Below are 27,127 nucleotides of genomic sequence, written 5' to 3'. Positions count from 1 at the left end.
TTGTGCCCTCTAGTTTATATTGCCTCTCCTCGTTCTTCCTACTGAAATGTATCACTTCGCATTTTTCTGCGTTAAATTTCATCTGCCACGTGCCCGCCCATGCCACCAGCCTGTCTATATCCTCTTGAAGTCTATCACTATCATCCTCACTATTCACTACCCTTCCATGTTTCGTGTCATCTGGAAATTTTGAAATTGTGCCCTGTCACCCAAGTCCACGTCATTAATATATATCAAGAAAAGCTGGGGAACACCACTGTACATCTCCCTCCAGTCCGAAAAACAACCGTTCACCACTACTCTTTTTCCTGTCACTTAGCCAATTCTGTATCCATGTTGCTACTGCCCCCTTTATTTCATGGGCTGCAATCTTGATGACAAGCCTACCATGGGGTACATTATCAAATGCCTTTTGAAAGTCCATATACAGCACATCAACTGCACTGCCGTCATCTACCCTCTCTATTACCTCATCAAAAAACACTATCGGGTTAGTTAAACACGATTTGCCTTTAACAAATCCATGCTGGCTTTCCCTATTCAATCCACACTCATCCAAGTGACCGTTAATTCTGTCCCGGATTATCGTTTCTAAAAGTTTCCCCACCACCGAGGTTAAACTGGCCTATAGTTGCTTGGTTTATCCTTACACCCTTTTTTGAACAAGGATGTAACATTTGCAATTCTCCAGTCTTCTGGCACCACCCCCATATGTAAGGATGTTTGGAAGATTATGGCCAGTACCTCTGCAATTTCTACTCTTACTTCCCTCAGCAACCTAGGATGCATCCCATCAGTACCTGGTGACTTATCTACTTTAAGTACAGGTAGCCTTCGAGTACCACTTCTTTTCAATTTTAGCCCATCCAGTATCTCAACTATATTTTCCTTTATTGAGACTCTGGCAGCATCTTCTTTCTTGGTAAAGGTAGATGCAAAGTACTCATTTAGTACCTCGGCCATGCCCTCTCTCTCCATAAGTAGATCTCCTTTATGGTCCCTAATTGACCCACCCCTCCTCTTATTACCCGTTTACTATTTATAAGCCTGTAGAAAACTTTTGGATTCCCTTTTATGTTGGCCGCCAGTCTATTCTCATACTCTCTCTTTGCCCCTCTTATTTCATTTTTCACTTCCCCTCTGAACTTTCTATATTCTGCCTGGTTCTCACTTGTGTTATCAACCTGACATCTGTCATACGCCCCTTTTTTCCACTTCATCTTCCTCTTTACCTCTTTTGTCATCCAGGGAGCTCTGGCTTTAGTTGCCCTACCTTTCTCCCTTGTGGGAATGTACCTAGACTGTACCCAAACCATCTCCTTAAAGGCTGCCCACTATTCAATTACAGTATTGCCTGCCAACCTTTGATTCCAATTTACTCAGGCCAGATCTGTTCTCATCCCACTGAAATTGGCCCTCCTCCAATTGAGTATTTTTACTTTAGAGTGGTCAGTGTCCTTTTCCATAGCTATTCTAAACCTTATGATACTGTGATCGCTGCTCCCTAAATGCTCCACTTGGCCCGCCTCATCCCTGGAACCAAGTCCAGCAATGCCTTCTTCCTCATTGAGCCGGAAACGTACCGGTCAAGAAAGTTATCCTGGACACATTTCAAAAATTCCTCCCCCTCTTTGCCCCTTATTATCATCCCAGTCTATATTAGGACAGTTCAAGTCTCCCGTTATCACTACTCTATGGCTTTTGCCCCTCTCTGTAATTTCCCTGTAAATTTGTTCCTCTATATCCTTCCCACAAGTTGGTGGCATTTAGTACACACCCAGTAGTGTAATGGCACCTCTGTTATTTCTTAACTTTAACCGAATAGATTTTGTCCTTGACCCTTTCGGGACATCCTCTCTCTCCAGCACTGCAATATTCTCCTTAATCAATACTGCCACCCCTCCTTCTTTCTTTCCTTCCCTATCTTTCCTGAACACCTTCTATCCAGGAATATTTAGTACCCAATTCTGCCCTTTATGGAGCCAGGTCTCCAACATCGTATTTCCATGTGGCTATTTGCGCCTGCAGCTCACTAACCTTGTTTACCACGCTTCGTGCGTTTACACACATGCACTGCAAACCAGTCTTAGACTTTCTTCTACTCTCTCTTAGTCTGATTCCATCTAATACTGTACTGTTTCTTGCTCGAGTGCTATCTTTCTCTCCCAATCCTTTGTGCCCCTTGTTTCTCCTTTCCAATGCTACATCCTGGTGCCTATCCCCCTGCCAAATTAGTTTAACCCTCCCCCCCCACCCCCAACGGCACTTGCGAACCTCCCCGTGAGGACATTGGTCTCAGCTCTGTTGTGGTGCAACCTGTCCGGCCTGTACAGATCCCACCTTCCCCAGAACTGATCCCAATGCCCCAGGAATCTAAAGCGCTCTCTCCTGCACCATCTCTCCAGCCACACATTCATCTGCTCTATCCTCCTATTTCTATACTAGAATATACTTCTATATTCTATGCCCCCTCATTCTAGACTCTCTAGCCAGGGGAAACAATCTCTCAGCATCTACCCTGTCAAGCCCCCTCATAATCTTATATGTTTCAATGAGATCACCTCTCATTCTTCTAAACTGGAGAGTGTAGGCCCATTCTACTCAACCTCTCTTCATAGGACAACCCTCCCATCCCAGGAATGAATCTAGTGAACCTTCCTTGCACTGCCTCCAAGGCAAGTATCTCCTTCCTTAGATAGGGAGACCAAACCTGTACACAGTACTCCAAGTGAGGTTTCACCAAAGCCCTGTACAACTGTAGTAAGACTTCCTTACTCTTTTACACTGATTTCTTTGATAGAACGTAGTGAAGCAATTATCTAAGTTTTACTACTTAAACAATACTTATATTATATAACATACTAGAAGTTAAATGGTTGAGAGTTGACCAAAAATATTGCAGTTGTACATTCATGACTAATACAGTGGTGACATGAGGAGTTCAGGGCTTTATTTCCCCACAGTGAAACGTTTGAGCTCTATTACTACTGCCCTCTTCAGTTCCTGGAGCACATGCATTGTCTTAAAGGTATATGCAACAGTACCAACTATTTATATTTACATAACACTTTTAGCACAATATGCCAGTGTGCTTCACAGTTGGGGGCCAGACCCGAGCAGGAAGAGGAAGGAATTTCGGGGTGGTGGCCAAAAGTAGGAAGGTTTTTGAGGCTTTAGAAGGACTGGGAAGAGATGTAGCAAGGAGGGAATTTAAGGAGAGAGTTCAAGTGTGGCAAGATGGCAGAAGGCTCTGCCAACGATGATAGAGTGGAGGAAGAGGAGAGCGCACAATATATCTGAGTTGAAAAAAGAAATGATGCCAGCAGAAACATAGAGTGGGAACAGGTTCCACATGTAGGGAGGAGCACGGTCAGGAGAGGGATTTTTATATTGAGGTGAAAATTTTGAAGTCATGTGCTAGAGAACAGAGAGCCAATGGAGGCTGTCCAGGATGAAGTGATAGTTAGTGGGACTTTGTGTGGGGTAGGATGCGGGTAATTGAGTTCTGAATAAGTTAGAGTTTATATAGGGTTGAGTTCGGAGGGCTGCCAGAGAGCATTGAAAAAGTCAAATCTAGAAATGAGAAAAGTGAATGATGGTTTCGGCAGCAATAGGCATGAGATCAGGATGGTGAGGGGCTAGAGGTGGATGTAGACCATTTTGGTAATGGACTGGATGTGGGATTTGAAGCTCAGCTCTGGGTTGGACAGGCACCAAAGTTGTACATCATTGGGTTGTGCTCGAACAGACATCCAAAAATGGATATGGGATCAGGGATTAAGCTGAACAATAGTTTGAGTCTTGCCAGTATTGCTCATCCACGACTTGATGTAAGACTGCATAACAACACTTGTGGAGTTGAGCATGAGAGGAGAGGTAAATCTAAGTATTGTCCACATATGTGTGACAGCTGACTCCATGCATCGAGAAAATATTGTCTAAAGGCAACATGTAGATGAAGAATAGGGGCCATGGATGGTAATTTGGGCCATACTGGAGGAATATTGGAGGGCTTTCCATCCCAGGTAGTCCTACCATGTAAAAGGAAAATATGGTGATCATATAGAACCTTTGGGAAGAGAACAGTGAGCATAGTTTAACTTCTGTAAGGAAAAGGAGAAAATTCACTGCAACATGAAAAGAACAACCCTGTTCAGTCATGTATAACTTTTATTTGTTCTTAAAACAAGAAAAGATTTTGACCAACTTTCAGCACTCAAATACATAGCAAATAAATAATTCTGTCCAAAAATTGGCTTTATTTAATTTGAGATAACCAAAAGCAAAGAAAAAATGAAAATATTGAGGAGATTTGATATGGGAAGGTATTTGTTGAAAATTACCTGTGGAATGCAACTGGTCAGAGTTAGAATATAACAGTGCTATGGTTGGTTGATATCCTGATCATCTTTGGAATTTCGTTTGAGCTCCAAATTACATTAGTTGGTTACTTCCTCTGAAAATTAACTAATTTGTGGAGAAAGCCAACTGCGGATGAGGAACTTTTGCTTGTTCTTTAGTTAATACAAAATATAATGATTGTTGCAATGTTCTCTGAATATTGTAAAAGTCACAATTCCATAGAGCACTTCATTATCAATTTTGCATTTGTTTAAAATGTACCCGCAAACCAAATTATAGCTGTTAAAAGCTTCCTATATTCTTTAATTGAACAGATTATTTGCTTTTTCCTTTTCTTACCACTTTAACTTAGTGGCAAGAAACACAGGATCACGAATATTGTTGAGAAGTTGATAACAAAAGACCTGTGGGAATAGAAACGTAAATGTGGCTTATTTCCTCTGTGGACTAAACATTTAATTTTAAACGGATGGAGTTAATGGCACAAAACACAGGATTGCTAGTATTTTTCTGTCCGTAACAGTGCATAGTGATTGAGCAAATTAAACTGAGATGAATATATAAATATATTGTGATTAAAATTTTCACCTTCAGGGAATAGGGCTGTATTTTTGCTCGGATACCCAAAGACGATTGTAACTAACAAGCTACTCGATTATTGATTCAGTGCCATGTATTTCTGGCTGTCATCAACTATTTGGAAGCATTGACAATAATGCTTTGACTATGCATTTGCAGAAGCAGGTGTTTCATGCACAGTGTATAAAGGATAAAAGAGGTTGTTGATTAAGCAAATTTGAGTCAGCAAACTAGCATATAAAAAAGAATCCTGAGTTGCAGGTGGTTTATTGGGTTTGTTCATTATCTTTCACCTCATGAGCCCTTCTAAAACTGCATCTCCTGTTCAAATGTAATTTCCAGTAATTCATAATTGAATTTCTCTAGTTACTACTGTAGATTTTTTAAAATCCATATTCTATTTTACATGAAAAATTACTTACCCTGCAGCTAAATCTCAAAGCGTATCCACTGGATGTACATTACAGCCAGAATGAATCTTCAAATGACCTGTCAGATGGGTCTCTTGTCCTTCCAAGATGCCAATCAGTTTTGAAAGGATTAGAAATGTCTTTGTTCTCCTATTTCACACATTTGTATGTGTATGCACTTGTGTAATGGTCTTTATGTGCTACCGTGTTAGTTCAAATTTGCTTACACTTTTTTTTTCATTCTTTACACTGAATGAAATAATGTCTAATTGGTCTTGGAGGTAATTATTTACAAATGTAAATGTGTATAATACCAATTATGTCACATTAGAAGCATTCAGCTGGCAACTAGTTTCACTTTAAATTTTACAGAAATAAGATATAAGGGATAAAGTTTGTGTCAGTGATGTGGTCAGGAGGATGCAAACAAAACAGTCACACATTTAAGGTGAGTTGTGCTACTCGGGTATCTGCTGTCTTGCCTGGTGATGGTTCAAACCTGAACTTGTCAGTTTTTTAATAACCAACTTATGATGCTACGGCATTATTTATGATTGACCAGCCAGTGTGGCTCATGATTGTGATGTGGAGATGTAGAACTGTCACAGGAGGCTGCAGTTCTCCCCAATTGGCTGCAGATAATTGTACAATCCAATACCTGCCAAATCTAGAGCCCCCTGGATGTCAAGGAGCATACAGAGTAAGATAAGGCAAAAAAGGAAAGCTTATGTCAGACACCAAGAACTCAATACTAGAGAAAGCCTAGAAGAGTATAGAAAGTGCAGGGTGAAATTAAAAAGGAAATTAGGAAAGCAAAGAGAGAGCATGAAAAGATATTGGCAAGTAAAATCAAGGAAAACCCAAATATGCTTTATAAATACATTAAGAGCAAGAGGATAACTAAGGAAAGAGTAGGGCCTATTAGAGACCAAACAGGTAACCTGTGTGTGGAGGCAGAAGATGTTGGTATGGCTCTTAATGAATACTTTGCATCTGTCTTCACGAAAGAGAGGGACAATGCAGACATTGTAGTTAAGGAGGAGGAGTGTGACATATTGGATGGGATAAACATAGTGAGAGAACATAGGAACAGGAGTAGGCCATTCAGCCCCTCGTGCCTGCTCCACCATTTGATAAGATCATGACTGATCTGTGATCTAACTCCATATACCTGCCTTTGGCCCATATCCCTTAATACCTTTGGTTGCCAAAAAGCTATCTATCTCACATTTAAATTTAGCAATTGAGCTAGTATCAATTGCCTTTTTGCGGAAGAGAGTTCCAAACTTCTACAACCCTTTGTGTGCAGAAATGTTTTCTAATCTCGCTCCTGAAAGGTCTGGCTCTAATTTTTAGACTGTGCCCCCTACTCCTAAAATCCCAAACCAGCAGAAATAGTTTCTCTCTATCCACCCTACCTGTTCCCCTTAATATCTTATAAACTTCGATCAGATCACCCCTTAACCTTCGAAACTCTAGAGAATACAACCCCAATTTGTGTAATCTCTCCTCGTAACTTAACCCTTGAAGTCCGGGTATCATTCTAGTAAACCTACGCTGCACTCCCTCCAAGGCCAATATGTCCTTCCGAAGGTGCGGTGCCCAGAACTGCTCACAATACTCCAGGTGCGGTCTAACTAGGGTTTTGTATAGCTGCAGCATAACTTCTGCCCCCTTGTACTCCAGTCCTCTAGATATAAAGGCCAACATTCCATTTGCCTTCTTGATTATTTTCTGTACCTGAACCCCTAAATCCCTTTGGACATCCACTGTTTTTAACTTTTTACCATTTAGAAAGTACCCTGTTCTATCCGTTTTTGATCCAAAGTGGATAACCTCACATTTGTCTGAATTGAATTCCATTTGCCACAGTTTTGTCCATTCACCTAATCTATCAATATCGCTTTGTAATTTTATGTTTTCATCGACACTGCTTACAATGCCACCAATCTTTGTGTCATCGGCAAACTTAGATATGAGACTTTCTATGCCTTCATTTAAGTCGTTAATAAATATTGTGAATAATTGAGGCCCGAAGACAGATCCCTGCGGGACTCCACTAGTCACATCCTGCCAATGTGAGTACCTACCCATTATCCCTACTCTCTGTCGCCTTTCGCTCAGCCAACTTCCAAACCAAGTCCGTACTTTTCCCTCGATTCCATGGGCTTCTATCTTAGCTAACAGTCTCTTATGTGGGACCTTATCAAATGCCTTCTGGAAATCCATATAAATAACATCCATTGACATTCCCCTGTCCACTACTTTAGTCACCTCTTCAAAAAATTCAATCAGGTTTGCCAGGCACGACCTACCTTTCACAAATCCATGCTGGCTCTCTCTGATTAACTGAAATTTCTCGAGGTGTTCAGTCACCCTATACTTAATTATAGACTCCAGCATTTTCCCCACAACAGATGTTAGGCTAACTGGTCTATAATTCCCCGGTTTCCCTCTCTCTCCTTTCTTAAAAAGCGGAGTGACGTGCAATTTTCCAATCTGGAGGGACAGTTCTTGAATCTAGAGAACTTTGAAAGATTATAGTTAGGGCATCCGCAATGTGCTCACCTACTTCCTTTAAAACCCTGGGATGGAAACCATCTGGTCCTGAGGATTTGTCACTCTTTAGTGCTATTATTTTCTTCATTACTGTTGCTTTGCTTATGTTAATTTTATCGAGTCCCTGTCCCCGATTCAATATTAGTTTTCTTGGAATTTCCGGCATGCTATCCTCTTTTTCGACTGTAAATACTGACATGTCCGCCATTTCCCCATTGTCAGTTTTTAAGGGGCCAACACTGCTCCTGGCCACCCTCTTTTTCCTAATATAACTATAAAGTTCTTTGTATTGGTTTTGATATCCCTTGCGAGTTTCTTTTCATACTCTCTTTTTGTAGCCCTTACTATCTGTTTTGTGACCCTTTGTTGATCTTTGTATCTTTCCCATTCGCCAGGATCTGTGCCATTTTTTTGCCTTTTTGTATGCCCTTTCCTTATGTCTTATACTGTCCCTTACCTCTTTAGTTGTCCATGGCTGTTTTTTTTTGGCAAGTAGAGTTCTTGCCCCTCAGGGGTATAAACCGATTTTGCATCACGTTAAATGTTTCTTTAAACATTTCCCACTGATCATCAGTCGTTTTACCCATTAACAGATTTGCCCAGTTTACTGTGGACAGTCTCTGTCTCATCCCATTGAAGTCGGCCTTGCCCAAGTCTAGAATCTTAGCAGCTGATTCACTTTTTTCCCTTTCAAACACTACATTGAACTCTATCATGTTATGATCACTATTGGATAGATGTTCACGCACAGTTAAGCCGTTAACTATATCTGGTTCATTACTCATTACTAAATCTAGTATGGCTTGCCCCCTTGTTGCGTCTAGGACATACGTCTGCAGAAAACTATCCCGGACACACTCAAGAAATTCACTACCTTTCTGACGGTTGCTAGTCTGCTTTTCCCAATCTATGTGAAGGTTAAAGTCCCCCATTAAGACCACTATGCCTTTCTTACACGCTTGTCTAATCTCTGCATTTATACAATCTAACACTTCAGAGCTGCTGCCAGGGCTCCTATATACAACTCCCACTATAGTCTTAGATTCTTTCCCATTTCTCAATTCAACCCATAAGGTCTCTGTTGGCTGCTTACCTCTCGTTACATCCCCCTTTATCATTGAAGTGATTTCATCTCTAATCATTAAGGCTACTCCTCCCCCTCTTCCATTTTCCCTATCTCTCCTGTAGACCTTATAACCCGGTATAATTAGTTCCCAATCCTGACCATCCTGCAGCCAAGTCTCAGTTATAGCTATCATGTCATACCCTCCAATTTGAATTTGAACCTGTAGTTCATTTAATTTATTCCTTATACTCCGTGCATTTGTATATAGAACTCTTAGTTGGGCCACACACCCTAGCCTGACCTTCAGCTTTGATGTTGGGTTAATCGCCTTACGCCTTCTAGTTTTTATTTTATCTGTCGTGCCTAAAGTACACTTTATTTCCGCTGCTCTACGCTTTTCCCTTTCACTTGTTCTTGAACAACTGTTTGTACTATTTGTATTGTAGATTTCCCCTGGGTCTTCCCCTCTCTTGCTGCTCTCAACTTTATTACCTTCTGACTCCCCGCTCAGGTTCCCATCTCCCTGCCACTTTAGTTTAAACCTTCCCCAACAGGACTAGCAAACACCCCCGCGAGGACATTTGTCCCGGTCCTGCTCGGGTGTAACCAATCCCACTTGTACAGGTCCCACCCTCCCCAGAACCGGTCCCAATGTCCCAGGAATCTAAATCCCTCCCTCCTTCACCATCCCTGCAGCCATGCATTCATCCTGTCTATTCTCCTGTTCCTATACTCACTAGCACGTGGCACTGGTAGTAATCCTGAGATTACTACCTTTTGAAGTCCTACTTTTTAATTTATCTCCTAACTCCTTAAATTCACCTTGCAGGACCTCATCCCTTTTTTTGGACCACGACTACTGGCTGTTCACCCTCCCCCTCCAGAATGCCCTGTAGCCGCTCCATGACATCCTTGACCCTAGCACCAGGGAGGCAACATACCATCCTGGAGTCACGTTTGCGGCCGCAGAAACGCCGATCTGTTCCCTTTACAATTGAATCCCCTATCACTATAGCCCTGCCACTCTTCTTCCTCCCCTCCTGTGCAGCAGAGCCACCCGTGGTGCCCCGAACTTGGCTCTTGCTGCTTTCCCCTGATAAGCCATCTCCCCCAACAGCATCCAAAGCAGAATATCTGTTTGAGAGGGAGATGGCCCCAGGGGCCTCCTGCTCTACCTGCCTAGTCCTTTTACTCTGCCTGGTGGTCACCCATTTCCTTTCTGCCTGCGTAATCTTTACCTGCGGTGTGACCACCTCACTGAACATGCTATCCACAATAGTCTCAGCATCGCGGATGCTCCACAGTGAATCCACCCGCAGCTCCAGCTCCGAAATACGGTTAGCCAGTAGCCGCAGCTGGACACACTTCCTGCACGCATGGTCGCCAGGGACACTGGTAGTGTCCATGACTTCCCACATAGTGCAGGAGGAGCATATCACGGGTGCGAGCTGTGCTGCCATGACTTGCCTTCGACTCTCAGACTCTCCTCCCGCTCTAGGTGTCTCCTTTTATACTGTGCTCACCTCTCGGACTCTCCTGCCTCACCTATGACGTCGCACAGTAGTTGTCTCTTGTTGCAGGTCTGCTGCTGCTTTTATTCCCCAATCTCAGTCGTCTACGCTCAGGTCCACTGCCGCTCTGTGGAAAAAGTTAGGAAAAGCAAGGCAAAGCAGCACCTCCTTCCCCCACTTCACCGAACTCCCAGCAGTTCACACTGTGCTGTCGCAGAGAGGAAGTATTAAGGGGATTAGTATCTATGAAAGTAGATAAATCACCAGGCCCAGATGAAATGTATCCTAGGCTGTTGAAAGAAGCAAGGGAGGAAATAGCGGAGGCTCTGACCATCATTTTCCAATCCTCACTGGATACAGGCATGGTGCCGGAGGATTAGAGAATTGCTAACGTTGTACCGTTATTTAAAAAGGGAGCAAGGGATAGACCGAGTAATTACAGGCCAGTTAGTCTAACCTTGGTGGTGGGCAAATTATTGGAATCAATTCTGAGGGACAGGATAAACCGTCACTTAGAAAGGCACGGACTAATCAAGGACAGTCAGCATGGATTTGTTAAAGGAAGGTTGTATCTGACTAACTTGATTAAATTTTTTGAGGAGATAACAAGAAGGGTCGATGAAGGTAGCACAATTGATGTAGTATACATAGATTTTAGCAAGGCTTTTGACAAGGTTCCATGGGAGACTGGTCAAAAAAGTACAAGCCCATGGGATTCAAGGGAAAGTGGCAAGTTGGATCCAAAATGGGCTCAGTGGCAGGAAGTAAAGGGTAATAGTCGACGGGTGTTTTTGTGACTGGAAGGCTGTTTCCAGTACAGGGCTCAGTACTGGGTCCCTTGCCTTTTGTGGTATATATTAATGATTTGGACTTAAATGTAGGGGGCATGATTAAGAAGTTTGCAGATGATACAAAAATTGGCCGTGTGGTTGATAGTGAGGGGGAAAGTTGTAGATTACAGGAAGATGTCAATGGACTGGTCAGTTGGGCAGAAAAGTGGCAAATGGAATTCAATCTGAAGAAGTGTGAGGTAATGCATTTGGGGAGAGCAAATAAGTCAAGGGAATACACAATAAATGGGAGGATACTGAGAGATGTAGAGGAAGTGAGGGACCTTGGAATGCATGTCCACAGATCCCTGAAGGTAGCAGGACAGGTAGATAAGGTGGTTAAGAAGGCATATGTAATACTTTCCTTTATTAGCCAGGGCATAGAATATAAGAGCAGGGGGGTTATGCTAGAACTGTACAAGATACTAGTTAGGCCACAGCTTGAGTACTGTGTACAGTTCTGGTCACCGCATTACAGGAAGGATGTAATTGCACTAGCGAGGGTACAGATGAGATTTACGAGGATGTTGCCAGGACTGGAGAATTTTAGCTCTGAGGTAAGATTGGATAGGCTGAGGTTGTTTTCTTTGGAACAAGAAGGCTGAGGAGTGATTTAACTGAGGTGTACAAAATTATGAGGGGCCTAGATAGGGTGGATAGGAAGGACCTATTTCCCTTAGCAGAGAGGTCAACAACCAGGGGGCATAGATTTAAAGTAATTGGTAGAAGGATTAGAGGGGAGCTGAGGAAAAAAATTTCACCCAGAGGGTGGTCGGGGTCTGGAACTCATTGCCTGAAAGGGTGGCAGAGACAGAAACCCTCAACTCATTTAAAAAGTACCTGGATATGCACCTGAAGTGCTGTGACCTACAAGGCTACGGACCAAATGCTGGAAAGTGGGATTAGGCTGGGTGGCTCATTTTCGGCCGGCACGGACACTATGGGCCATAAATATTTTTATGATTCCTCAAATATTCTAACTGGTAAGGTGGTCCCAGTTGCCCATGCAACGGAAAGCTTGCCAATGCTTTGTGCTGGTAAGTTGTATGATTTTTAGCTGGTTAATCTCTAGCAGTACTCCTGCACACACTTGGGATTCCCTAAGCCTTTTGCCAACCTGCACCAAGTTATCTGAACTTAGGTAAGTAGGGCTGTCCCTCTGGGAAGGAAGCATGCATTAATATTGGGCAAACAAAATTCTACTTGTGTAAAATTTTGTGTCGCTCTGTTTGGAGACTCAAAATTATAGTTTTCTGTGGATGTCTGATACTTTTATAGCATTTGGAAACTGTTTTTTCTTAAACCTCTTCTTGAATGGGAATTTTAGAAGGTTGAATATACAACCTCTCCAGTCACACGAGCATTACAAAGTGGCAGGATAAAAAAGAGTCATTGTTTAACCCTTAGCCTGGTACATTGGGCCTTTGTTCAAATGAATTTCAAATTAGCCTAGGGTACGGTATGTGGAAACAAGATTCAATATCTAGCCACTCATCAATCTCTGTTTTGAGGTTATTGAGACAACATGTCACTTTTATTTATGATTATTGTAATTCAAAGAAATATTAGTAAAACATTTTTCATTTTGCCCTAACTCACCCTTGTAGAAATACAAAGAAGATGATATCGAGGAACATTTAAATACGTGCACCTTGTAATAACTCTTATCCAGCTGAACTGAACAAGATTACCTCTTCTGATGGTAACGAAGCTCAAATATGCTGCTATCCTCTCTTTGCGGCCCATTTCAACCATCGCATTTCGATGACTGCCTCCCTTTCTGGATGAAAAGCCCACTTTGAGGGACCCTGGGTGTAAGGGGTCTGAGATTCCCCCCATAATACTCCTGACACACACAGATTGGAACGATGATTTTTGTGATTGCTGACCTAGCACAAGGACATAGTTCAGAATAAGACAGGGTGTGGACTGACAACATAACTATAGTTTACAGTGTCCACAAACAGGCAGAAATATTTCCCTGCCCCTGTATCAATGCCATATGGCATTGGTGCCATTGCAAACTCTGTGGCGCCGTCAGCTCAGAACCTGACCAACTTGCAGAACAAATCCAAAGACACCTTCAACGGGCATCCATGAGAAGACAATACATTCAGTTATTGCCAGGGCCACTTTTCAGAACAAGAGGCAATCCGACGGTACCAAGGACAGTTTAAGACTAGGAACAATTCGAACAAGAGTACAGAGTAAAATGTTTCCCATCGAATGAATAATCTTGGTGGCCTCCATATTTCATTGGTGTCATTATATACAGTCTACTCCTTTTAATTCAAAGACATTTAATTCAAATGATTGGAAAATTCAATTTTTTAGTACAAACAACTGCAAATTATTAAGAATAGACTGTACTTACGGCACAAAGAGCACAAGCTCAAAAAAGGACTGAACAGAGCTTCCGTGGAGGTATGCTGCTAAGGATTTGAAGTGTAAATGGGGTGACCCTTCTGAATTCAGCTTCACCGTCACACTAAGTCCTGGGATGTAGTATAAACATGCCATGTTCACACAGACCAGACCAAATATTATTCATGGCCTTGTGACTCCATAAATACAATTCACAGCACAACTATCCACAGACTTAAATCCAAGTTTGCTTTTGTCATCTGGATATTTAAAGTATTTTTAAAAACCCAATGAAGGTGCTTTCTGCATGTTTACAACGCTTAGAATTTGATTAATATTTAAACAACCCATTAATGAAATGCATTCACAACATGTTATAGTGAGATTTAAAAGGTTTCGCTGCTCATGCGTCACTGTCTACTACTGTTTGTCATTTCTGGACAGTCCCCTTATTATCTATGAAATACTAAATTGATAGAGGATGCAGTGGGATGCTGACCTCAGCTCTCCTGGGCTAAGAAGGGAACAAGCAGAGTTCCCACTTGATTGCTATTCAGTGACCTCTGCTGGAAAGTGCGTGGATATTGATTAAGAACGGAATTTGGCTAATCTTTGATGTGCCATGTGGTTGAATAGTCTGCTATCATTCACGTTAGGTATCTGTGTGTAAATTGACCATTTGGGATAGATACTGGCTGCCCTATGGTACCGCTCCCAAATGGTCATTTTACACATTGATACCTAACGTGAATGTTAGCAGACTATTCAACCACATGGCACATCACAGATAAGCCAAATTCCATTCTTAATCTCCATACAAAATATTCCCAAGAGGGAATTGATATTTTATGGTGGGGGGGGGGGTGAGGGGAGGAAGAAAGGGGAGAAAATCGGTAAGGATATAAAATAAAATTGAGGTTAAATTGTAGATAATTCTGATTTCAGGAACAATTTTTTTTAATCATTGACTTCTCTCACATTTTAATTAAATTATGATATGTCATCCATGCAACAATTATAAAAATTGAAAGGTGGAGTTAATGACATCTTAGCAAAATATGAAACAAACCATGAAGTTTTGTTTTGTTTCTCTCTTTCCCTTGTAAATGCTGCTCAATCCACTTAAGAGGATGAGCTTGAGATCAGCTCAATTTTGTACCAGTGTCACTAAGAAATACATGAAAGTGTTCAGGGTTTGCCATCTTTTTTTCTCTCAATGGGACTATCACCTTATGATACCTCGTCTCTGGTGCAGCTGAAATCAAGGGCTTAATTTTTGGAAAATTTCATGTTCTGCTACACTGATGCTCTAATCTACTGCGTGACAGTGCCATTTACTGTCACTGTTACTGTACACTGGTTAGGCCACAGCTACGCTTGTTAGGCCACAGCTTAAGTACTGTGTACAGTTCTGGTCACCACATTACACAAAGGATATAATTGCACTAGAGAGGGTACAGAGGAGATTTATGAGGATGTTGCCAGGATTGGAGAATTTTAGCTGTGAGGAAAGATCGGATCGGCTGGGGTTGTTCTCTTTGGAACAGAGGAGGCTGAGGGGTGATTTAATTGAGGTTTACAAAATTGAGGGGCCTAGATAGAGCAGATAGGAAGGACCTAGTTCCCTTAGCAGAGAAGTCAACAGCCAGGGGGCATAGATTTAAAGTGATTGGTAGAAGGATTAGAGGGGAGCTGAGAAAAAATGTTTTCACCGAGGATGGTAGGGGTCTGGAACTCGCTGCCTGAAAGGATAGTAGAGACAGAAACCCTCAACTCATTTAAAAAGTACCTGGATGTGCACCTGAAGTGCTGTAACCTACAAGGCTACGGACCAAGTGCTGGCAATTGGGATTAGGCTAGATGGCTCATTTTCGGCTGGCGTGGACACGATGGGCCGAATGGCCGCCTATGCCGTAAATTTTCAATGATTTACTAATTATGACAATGTGTTGTCGACATGTATGACTGGTTCACATGGCAGCAATATGTGGTCTAATATATTATAATATCATGAGCCCAGCAATTATACAAACTCATTATGGTCTGGTCCAACCCAAATAGATATTTGAAATCCTATCGCAGATACTTAAGTGTTGTGTTGTATTTAGAGTTAAAGTTTTTTGATCATATAGCAGATAGACAGAGATAAGAAGATGAAGTCTAGATGTGCACTTTAAGCAGTTATGGTTCCCCTGTTGGACATCATTATGGCCATTAGAAGTTAGGGATATAACTGTTGAGCTGTACCTGTGAGACTCATTCGAGGAATGTGGGATTTTACATGGCACTTAGGTCTGCTATTTGCAGAGCCTTCACAATGAATCTATTTCATGAAATGAGATTTTTGAAATGAGATCTAATTCTTCATAAGTTGATGGCAAGCATTGTCCACACAAGAGCCGTTGTAATCTTCGTTCAAGAGCAAACGGAATGAAATAGTCATTTGTTCCATTCCAAGTTGTAAAGCAATTTGACTACTGCTATATAATAACACTGTATGTCATTTTATTCTACCCTTGGGCTGCATTCCTGAATGTGGCTGACTAGAATACAGCCATGCACTTTTTAATTGGATGTGAAGCCTAAAGGACAGGAGGCACGCTTTCACAATTGAAAACCAGAAGTATTGTAGCAGTTCTTGATGTATTTTTAAGAAAAAGCTACCATGCGTAGACTTGTAATGTTTTCCAAAAGAAATCTGTTATCAATGTAAAATGTCCTCTGTATTAAGTTTATATTTTCAGTGTTTGGAGAGTTTCAACGTAACTTCAGTCCTGTGTTTGTGGCTCATTTGATTAACTTGCTGCCCATTAAGTATATAGCTATCTTTTTCAGTGCATAGCATTTTAAGCTTGTATAACAAATTTCCCCTGAAAACAATTAATTTCTACCTCAGTTGGCCTCAAATGACCAAAAGAAATGTAATCTATTGATGTCATTCGCTTGTTTTCAACCACCTACACTCATTGATTCGAAGAATTGACATCTTTATCTGTACCCTTGTCCACAACATCTTACTGTTTCCTCTTACAGCCACAGAGCTTGCAATGAAGGAGTAGATTGGTCCACTTAGTATGGAAAAAAAATTGTCCTGCTGTCCTACAGCAGTGGTTAGTAGAGAATTGTTCTGTAATTATTATAGGTCTATGTTTGTGAAAATATTAGGCGTTGACTTTATCTTCATAAATAAACATTTAATCATTATGATCTCTTTTTTGATTAAAAATGTGTTAACTTTCTTAAAAGGAAAAGCATCAGCAGCAAACTCCATTTGGTCAAAGATTCAAATCGGCAAAAAATTTCCATAATGCTTCTATTGAACTTTTCATAGTAATGGTTCATTTTCTTTTCTGAGTAAATCCATGCAACATTTTACCATTTTATTTTAAAGCCTCAGATTTCTTGCTAATATTTGCCTATCAGTTTGAATTGCTGTAAAATTACAAATGACCCAGACTTGACCAGCTGTTGTACACTGATTCATAATACAAGCCACAGATATCTTAAGTTCACCTTTGAAAAACACGTAAAACATGTTTACAGGTACTTGCGGCATCTACCACAAAACTTCCCTTCAAGGACTAAGTTGTTACTGAAAGTGATTTTTTTTCATTGGGATACTTTTTTAAAAAATCAACAGTTTAAAGGGAATTGCAATCAAATTAGATTTATTCACAATTTTCTTTTTTTCTTTTAACCAACGAGTGCTGATCAGATGAGGACTGGCATGTTACATTTCCATTCAAGTGCTGAGGCCACATGCGACCCTGGTTTTGACGGTAGAGCTGTAATGTGAATGATAATGCCTAAAACCTCTGGGCTCTTAAGGTGGTTTTTCACAGTGCTGTAAATGGCAGTTGCTGGCCACTACTTTTTCTGGCTATAGATGAACTGAGTAATCAGCCCCTCCACAGGCTAAAAATGTGGAGGAGGGGGAGCGGTGTTGTATCAGTGGCCTGTAAGGATTTTACTTATTGGGAAGAGTTGATTGTCAGAGAAATGAGAGCTTTTAAATAATTGCACTTGTGCAAACTTGGCATGTGAAAGTTGCTTTTTTGTTGGCACCAGTGCTCTGAAATCCACCTCCACCCCTCCAGTGTGCATGGAATAAATTCTAGAGCATTGAGAGTCAAGATAATTTCTCCTTGAAGTGGTAAAACCGTAATATAAATGGACTAAATGAACCTAGTAATGTGAGAAAACAGGTCTAAAATACAGCACTCTAGGTTAATGATGAGTTTTCTGATAATTCATCTTCCTTACTGTGCTCTCACAATGCTCCCAGTGATGTCAATAGGGATTGCTGTTATTAACTAATAATATTTAAAAATATATAGATTAAAAAGTGTTCAAATTAATTTTGTAATGATTTGACGTGTAAAAGTAGTCTTCAGTAAAATTGTAGAACTAAAACATATTTATGTACATAATTCTGAAAGCTGTACTTTTTAAATTTGTTGGTTCTCTAAACTGTTAATAGATTTTAGTTGACTTTATGATTGTAGAAATTTATATGCCTAAATTATTATCTATTACCTATAAATATCCTGATTATTTTTTTATCTTTTTCTCTCTAGTAAACGAAATTATAGGAAGAGATATGTCGCAGATTCCAACTTCTCATGCAGCAGCAGTGCATGTCCAGTCGCAGTGTGCCTGCCCTGAAGCTTTGGAAAGTGTGATACCTGAGGGAGTCTAATGTCATCTACAAACACCACGTATTCCGTGGTCTTGCTGTTCTTCATCAGGTTGATGCCCAACATCAATCCCTCCCCTCAAAAATTTGTTGTGCTTCCAACATTGTGGCCTTTTATAAACTGAAACAGTGGATCCATGCGTAGTTCCTACAAGGGGTGCTGCAGTTCTATACTGAAACGGAACCATACGGTGTCAGTCCCACATTGTAATTTTCTATGAATGCCGTCTCCTGTTGCCTGCATTTCACTGCAATAGGCAAAAAATCTCAAAAAACAAAGAAGTGACTTTAATCTACTTTAGAAATACATTTAGAGAGTTAGCTCTCCTTAAGTAGATTAATTCAAGTAGTATATTGTATATGGATAGTGTTTTATCACATTTAAGGTGATTTGTATCTGCTGTAGTATCTACCATAAATATTACACACATTTTAAGCTAAAAGGGGGTTTAGTGAGGTCTATGGTTTGGTGATAATATAAATAGATGGTAAAAGAAATGCTGTAAGTAGTGACGTATTCTGCATTTTGTCATTCTAAAGAGTGCTTAAGCTTGTAGGCTGTGCAAAGGGTTTCTTAAATGAAAACTTCCAGAGACAAGAAAACCTGTCCAGTGTAGCCAATGTCATGGAAGCCATCATGTAAAATGACTAACAATTCTTTGTTAATAGGAAGCAATGCCAAATGTAGTACTGCATTTGTTTCTAAACTTAAAATGGTATTTTGTAGATTCAACAGACCATTCCATCATGGAAATATGTGGTCGGGGGCAGGGGAGGGGGGAGTCACAACATTCCAAATTCAAGGAGTTTTTGAAACTTTATAGATATGTTTCTCTATACTTCAAGTTAGCACAAATACAAGCGCCTTACTAATTTAGCTTTTAGAATTTGTCAGAAGCTTTCATAGAATTGATGCATTTTGTAACAGGGCTTCTGGAATAAATAACTTTTACTATGTACAGAATTTAAGTTGAAGCCATTTAAATATAATAAGTTAAATGACTACAGTTTGCAGAGGATTTCAAGTGCTTTTGAAGTGTTTTGGTCATTTGCAATAGTCCATGTGACATGTGAATCTCCACTGGCTGACATCATCAAGCCGATCCTACGAAGAAACAGTCATACAAGCTGTGTGTGCAAAATGGGGCAGGTGGGGAGAAAACTAGTGCTGGTAATCTGATTTATGATTAGGATTGTTTAGACCAGATTTGTTCTGGTTTACATCTACACTAAAATGACTGTAGTTGTACGTATAATTTATAGCATTGCTTTTGGTAAAGTGGAAATATATTCTAATTGCGAAACACCATATATGTGTTTTTATCCCAGTGAAATTGTGCAGCGTACAATGGACTAGCACATAAAGAATAGTTGAAATCATGTTCATCGCCCCCTTATTAACAGCCCCATAGCATCCCTAATCATCAACAATTTATAAAACCAATGCAATAGTCATTGATATAGGATACCAATCTAAACATTTAAAATAAAACGAATGAAATTAAAATGATGTAGCTCCATTATTAGGCCAGTCTGTATCTGTTTCATGCAGAAAGAACGCTCAAAGGCTGTTTTATGAAATAGCATACATGCACGCAGTTCAAAGAACAAGGCAGGGGATGATGTAATATACAAGAAGGTGAAACAAAGGTTGCTTTTATTTTTGTCAGCAGCATTTTTTAAAAATTGCTTGTAATCCTAAGGAAACTGCTTGTTAAATGCCGGAAAAAATATCTGCACCATACATAAGGAATATAAGAACAGATGTTTAATTTTATTACCCAGCCCAAAAGAAAAATGCAAACCTCAGCACATTTCAGATTACTATGGGACCAATAAAAAGTCCTATTCATAGTTAATTGGGAGTCATTATGTTGTGTGCTTTTGAGTTTAGGGTCAACCTTCTAACTGCCAAATTACAATTATATTGTTACTTGGTTAAGTACCATTAAATCCATTAACCTAAAAAAATATAAAATGGTTAACTGAGCAGGATAATTTTTTAATGCCACTGCTCTCCTTAATAGGAAGCTCTGAGCTGAGTATCACTTTTAATGTTAGATAGTGCTTATGCAGTAGTGAACGGTTCAGTTGCTTTCACCACCCTATACTGAATCAGTATCGTAAAGTGTTCAGGCATGTTTTATTTCTCAATATCTGTAGCACTTATTGCATAAAGAAATCTGAAGGTTTGGACTGTTTTTCTGCCTTAGCTTTTGACCTTAGGTATCATAGCATGTGGAGTTTGTAATTACTGGCATAACATCCGAGTTTTCTTTGCAAATCCTCTGAAATGACTGTACTGTACTAGTGTGCGGAAGCCCGTACAACCCCCAGAAAATCCTATGCACTGAACCTCCTGATGCCTTCAAATTACCTTGACGCCTGAAACTTAGAAATTCTAGAACTGCTTAAAAAAAACTAAAATCCTAAAAAACCTATAGTGGTGGACAACATCTTCTATGTATCTGCTTTGTCAAGGATTACGTACAAGGGTCTTAATAGAACTGCATTTTGTTGCTTTAATTCTTTCATAGGAGTGTAGAGAAAAACGACTTTATGAATCTCCGTTGTTTTAATCGATTGTCGTAAAAGCACAGACTTATTAGGCTATGCAAATTCAGTTTTGTAAACAGCACGTTGGGATTTTGGCCTTTTGGTATTCACAAAAATATAAGCTGATGTATGTGGTACCCTCTGTGCTGCTATGATGTGTATTTAAAAAAAAGAGTTTCCTGACTGATATAGAATGTTTGGAAAGCTGTAGGAAAGCCTTAATTCTTATTTTGTTCAAAAGCTACAAGAAAAAAGAATCTGTAAATTTCAATGACTGTGGTTGCATTTTAGTAAAATAAACTACATTAAGGGTACTGGATTAAAATCATGTTAGTTACGAAAAGGATGGAGTAGGATTGTATAATTTGGAACTGAAACTGGCTTCAGTGCAATTATGTTCATCCTTTGGAAAACATTACTGTGTCAATGGAACTGACATCCTTTTTTTAACCAAAGAATAAAAACTTTCACTTGCTGGTGTGAACACTTGCTTTAAAACTCTATTTTTGATACTCAAAACAGATGTCATTCCTAATGGTCGGATTTGTTCAACAATTGTACGTTTTGTAGAAGGAGCAAAACTACTACAGGCTAAGTCAACTGTTTTGCAGATGTTTACAGAGCCGTGTAATTTCATGTACATTTTGTATTTTAAAATTTTGTAAGGAATTTTAAGATTGCTGTGCTGTTGAGAGACATACAAATGAAAGAACTTGCATCCTAGGCTCTTAAATCATAGTGTTTAAATAAAATGTAAGATGTGTAACCTTGAGTGTTTTTATCTGTTACTTGATGTATAGGCAGAAGGCTTGAATGTGCTCCTAATTGCTGTATATTTCACTCTCTGCGAATTCAGTGTAAATTCCACAATCTTTTTATGGGCAGAATAGGTTTGTAATACTAATGTAATAATGTCAACAACTAGTAAAATAATGCATAACAGAGTTAATTGCCCTTAATCAAGTGATTCTGATGTCCTAAACCACAACAGCACTTTCTGAATGTTATCTGAGCACTGAGGTTATAATGCAAGTTTCAAGTCACTGCCTCCTATCTGTGCTTGATTATAAGTAAAAATATAGGTGTAATTAAGTTGTAATTCCCATTTTCATTTTAATTTAAAGTAAGGTGTCTCCATTTTTAAGTGCATTCCAAGATTGTGCATTAAGCTGACATTGAATGTGATACCAGCACCTATATTGCCATCGTGGAAGAGTATTCAAAGCTGTGACATTGTCACTGCAGATTCTTCAAGAAATAATTTGCAGTTCATTTGCTAACAAATTCTACATCTAATATGTATTGGATTATTCCATTCCTGTGTAGAGTCATAGAATGTTACAGCATAGAAGCAGGCCATCAAGTCTACGCCAGTGTTTTTCTGCAAGTCTAATCTCACTCTCGTGATCACTTTCCGTAACGTCCAATATTCTTATTTTTCAAGCAACTATATCTACCTTTTGAATGTACTATGGGACTCTACTTCAACAAGTTTGTGGCAGAGAAGTCCAAATTCTGATCACCCTCAAATTACCAGCCATTTTGAAAATCTTTTGCTTCTAATGTCCTATTTACCTGACAGTTCTATAACACAAATAACCCTGCCTCCGTGCTGTTGGAGACACTAACCTCTCCTCGGAAAGCCATTTTTCTGCATGCCTCCAACAACAAAGTATCACAGCTAGTGCCTTGGCTTAGGCCGCAAGCCAGCAAGGGCAAAAGCATACATAACTTCCCCTAACATCAGGAAAAGACCCAGCCAGAATGACTGACTTGCAAATACAACTTTATACATATACAGTTCTGTTGTTACCAAATTCATCCCACAAGATAAATGGGGCAGTTTGATAGCAATGAGGTCTGGCACAGTTACAGAACTGCTTCTATAATATAACGAAGGTATTAGAATCTTTTAATCTTTACTATACAACACTTTACAATTTTACACTTGATGTACTTAAACTCGATTATATCACTCAAATTTGCAGGATTGCAAAACTGTACAATGTAAGAGCAGTTTTCTGGATTATGTCTAATCGAATCGCACATAGTATACAGCAATAACATCACAATTGATGTGTTCCTTCAGTATGTTGCACTGCTCAGTCTCTCTTCACTGAGCACTGTGTCTCTAGCTGCACAGGGAGTAAAGCAAGAACTGCAACTAAATCTAAGGATGTAGTACTGGAGAGATTAAAGTGCCTGATTGTAGGTTACTCTAATAGGTCATTAAATATTGATGAGTAAGGTCACTCAACCATCCAAAAAGTATTAGAATTTCCCACCACGGGATCCAACTGTTTCTTAATGATTTTTCACTTCATTACCTGGCTTATAAAATCCATTCCATGCATTGATAATTCCTAACATCAGTCTTAAATGTGCCCCTTGTCTTACTGTGAAGTAATGTTTTGGATTTATCTTTTCTGTACCATTTTATATACTTCAGTGAGGTTCCTCAGTCTTTCAAAGCTGATAAGCCCCAGTTTCTCCATTCTTAACTAGGGGATAGGTCTTGTGACTTTTTCCCTACATTAATAAAACTATGTGACCAGGTGATCAGTATAAAGCTGACTTACAGCATTCAAATGTTATTCTAATTAAGTAGATGAGATGAGGAAAAGTCCATGAAATTTAATGTGAAAAAATGGTGATTCATGCAACAGGAAACATGAAGTATGTACATAATGGATGACAAAGGTGGAAAAGCATGATTATTGACCACTCACTGAAAGTATCAACATGACATTTGTCAACAAGTCAAGCCAAGTAATAGCATGCTGCTGGTTGTCTTAGCCCTGTGTAACTCATTGGTAAGGTCATATTAATATTTTCTGCATTTTAGCGCATCTTAACTTTCAAAGGGAATTACTGAAGAGGATTCAGAGAAATACGATAATAATGCTTGTGGAACTCCAAAACAGGTTATGAGGATAAGTCGACAGAATTAGAGACACCTGTGCACTGAATACCAGTAGCACAGCTTCACACACTTCTCATTTCTGTGATCGTCTCTCCCAGCCTATGCCATTGCCAGGACCTCTGGCCCTTGTATGCATAAGATCAAATGCAGAATTAACCTTGTTTTTGTGAACGAGGGTTATTAAAGAATGTACTAGATTGTAACTTGTATCCAGAATAATTTCTCCTAGTCTCCGTGCCATGATCTAATTTGTGAATCATCAATCCTTATTATGGTTGTCTCTGGCAGCACCTTTTTGTCTTCGACTCCGAGGGATAATTTACGTGTTTAATATGTTAAAAAATGAGGGGGACATGATCCTGATCATTTAAAATCCTGAAAATAAAGGAAATAAACAAGTTTTAATTTAAGTTGTGATTACAGGACTAGAATGCAAAATTGAGGAGCCCCAAGTGAGATGTGAGATTAGATGATGTTATTTTTCTCCTTACTAGTTGATGGTTTTTGGCATTGTCCGTCGGTGGTTTGCAGCACAATGTGATATTTATCTGCTAAGCAGGCCTATCTGGTTCAGGTACTCCCTATGAGGAAGTTGTAGGAATAGGCAAATCCAGGTAATTATAGCTGCTTACAAATTTCAGGCTCCAGTTCAGAAGACCCCTGTATAAAAAGACTTGTTATAGATGCAAAATAATCTTTAAAAGACAAGTGTGACATTTCCAAGTGTGACCTCTGGAGTTCAGTGAAAGAATACTAGACACAGGGCTTTTTTTAAAAAAAGATAGCCTGTGCGCTGGAGCATACTTTTGATATATAGCTGATAACCAAGTCTTTTCCTTTAAAGTCATTGCTCAGGTATTTTCTTTGAGGAAGTGTCTAAATAAGCCTTGAGGTCAGTCAGAGTTTAATTGCTGTTTGATGAGGGAAGCTTGTTGATTGACCAAGCTGGCTTCGGGTCAGGAAAAACAACATGCCTTTCTCTTTATTACTTTTGACACTGCTGTGTGACGGACTTTCACAACTTTTATATAAATCAATATAGATAGAGAAGCAGATCTGTGAAATAGATTGCCATCACAAGTCATTAATACAGTGTGAGTAAATTCATTTGCAGATGAATATTTGGTTATGAAGGAAGTTGACAATTATAAGGAGAAATTTAGACATGACTGATCAAATACTTTATAGCACATTATGGTTCCATTGCTGTCATCTGTGGAATGCTGGATCAGGTCTAAATAACATATTTTGTAAGTGTTAGCTTAGCATCCTGCAGTTTATGCCCAATTTTGGGAACAGGTTAAAAATTTCAGAAGCTTGCCTTAAAAGTCTTAGTTTTTTTCTACAATTATTCTTCATCTTCATGAGATTATGAGGAGAGACCATAGCAGTGCAAAACATGCATGGACACTTAGAGATTTAAATATAGTCTCTTGCTCTATGAGAAAGAACAACTTGCATTTATATAGCACCTTTCATGACCTCAAAACAATGAAAAAGTTGCATAAAGTATTTCCTCCTCCAATCAGGATTGAGAGGAGTACGTCACCACCAGTTGCATATGTAGATGTTGATGACTAATGAGATCCATCTATAGTAGTGACTAAAGAAAACACACAAATGCTTGAAATCTAAAACAAAAGCAGAAAATGCTGGAATTGCACAGCATCAGCGAGGAAAAGATTGTTTAATCAAAAGCAAAATACTGTGGATGCTAGACATCTGAAATAAAAACAGAAAATGCTGGAGAAGCTCACCATGTGAGGCAGCATCTGTGGAGAAAGAAACAGTTAACGTTTCAGGTCAAAGACCTTTCGTCAGAACTGGAAGATGTTAAAAGACCCAAAGTTTTTGAGCAAGTACAGAGCGAGGGGGGGGGGGGGGGGAGGAAGGGGAGGGGATGAAAGAACAAAAGGGAAGGTCTCCTCCTTTAAGATGCTCCTTAAAACCTATCTCTTTGACCAACCTGTCCTAATATCTCCTTACGTGGCTCTTATAAAATTTTGTTTGATAACGTCCTGTGAAGCACCTTGGGACATTTTACTATGCTAAAGGCGCCATATAAATGCAAGTTGTTGTATCTCGGCTGAAGGATCAGTGAGTTCATGCTCTACAGTGCACACAGAAGGACAGTTCTTGAGTTTTTAAAGACAGGGCAATACTTGCACCTTCATTGATGTTTGCAGTTGGTTGCTAATAAATATATGCAGTTTGGCAACCTTCTTTACTCTGGGCGTTGTCTTAGACTGAGAGAAATTATTTTCTGGCATTCTACATGTTTCAGGTGGGATAAAGACATGCAAAGTCTTTTTACCGCTAACTACAGAAGTGTATCTGAATTCTACCTGATAAAGGAAATAACTAGGAAATAAGGTTGTCCTACTGCACACATATCTGAAAAGCATAAATTCTAGTGTGTGAAGAATACAGGGCAGAATGTTAGGAAATCCAGTCATTTTTTGGTGTTCATATCTCCAGCATCCCAGTTTATCTGAACAGAGAAATTGAAGGGGTTATATGGTGACAACTATTTCTTAGGAACTGAGCATCAATTCATTCCCCACCTTCCACTGTGCCAACTACATTTTTGATAATTGTGGTTTGGTTACTTTGGGTCAATGGAGGAACATTTCTGCCAATTTGATCTGAGAAGAAACTATATCCAGATGCCCACACACTAATTAACAGGATACAAAGTTAGGAAAGTAACTGTAACTGTGCTGAAGTATCTGAAGTTGACATTTGGTTTGATTTTGTTATTCATGTGATACCAGGCTACAATTATACAAAATTATCCCAGCAGAACCAGAATTATTTGCTGTGATCCAAAAGGAAGTAACACCCTTAAAAAAAACTTAATATTTTTACATAGTACTTAAAATAGATGTGGCGAATAATTTGCAAAAGTTTATGCACACAATAACACAGATTAAAACCTAGCCTGCAGTAAACACCCTTTTAATCCTCTACTTAATTATCTAGTGTTCCACTAAAAAAGAAAACAATGGTCCATGATGCCTGAAATAAAAATGACATTCTGAGCAAATCTTTCTATTGTTTGTTACTTATACAGTAAACTTTTGCCATTCCCCACCCACCCTCCGCCTCTATAAAACAAGTACTGCATAAAAGACTCATGATTCCAATCAGTGCTGGTATTACTAAATTGAGTAACCAGGTCCTTTCCTATATTTTGTCTCTTACTACCTCAAACTTGCATTTTTAGAATATCACAAGTTGATATAATACTGAAACATTTGCAGTTATCTTT

At 39.5% G+C, this 27,127-nt stretch overlaps 1 protein-coding gene across 3 annotated transcripts in view; it reads left to right on the top strand.

Annotated features, from left to right (window-relative positions):
• nfatc3a (nuclear factor of activated T cells 3a) overlaps nt 1-21,699 on the top strand; it is a 141,523-nt gene extending 119,824 nt beyond the window's left edge. For all 3 annotated transcript variants that reach the window (XM_067997864.1, XM_067997861.1, XM_067997862.1), the window contains one exon: nt 18,259-21,699. In XM_067997864.1, the coding sequence (XP_067853965.1) occupies nt 18,259-18,380 (122 nt within the window). In that variant the 3' untranslated portion in view covers nt 18,381-21,699. The remainder of the gene's footprint in view (nt 1-18,258) is intronic.
• The last annotated feature ends 5,428 nt before the right edge of the window (nt 21,700-27,127 follow it).

Source organism: Heptranchias perlo, chromosome 16, assembly GCF_035084215.1.
Source record: "Heptranchias perlo isolate sHepPer1 chromosome 16, sHepPer1.hap1, whole genome shotgun sequence".
NCBI lineage: Eukaryota > Metazoa > Chordata > Chondrichthyes > Hexanchiformes > Hexanchidae > Heptranchias > Heptranchias perlo.
The sequence above is the reverse complement of the archived record's forward strand: the minus strand, read 5'-3'. Positions and strand labels throughout refer to the sequence as shown.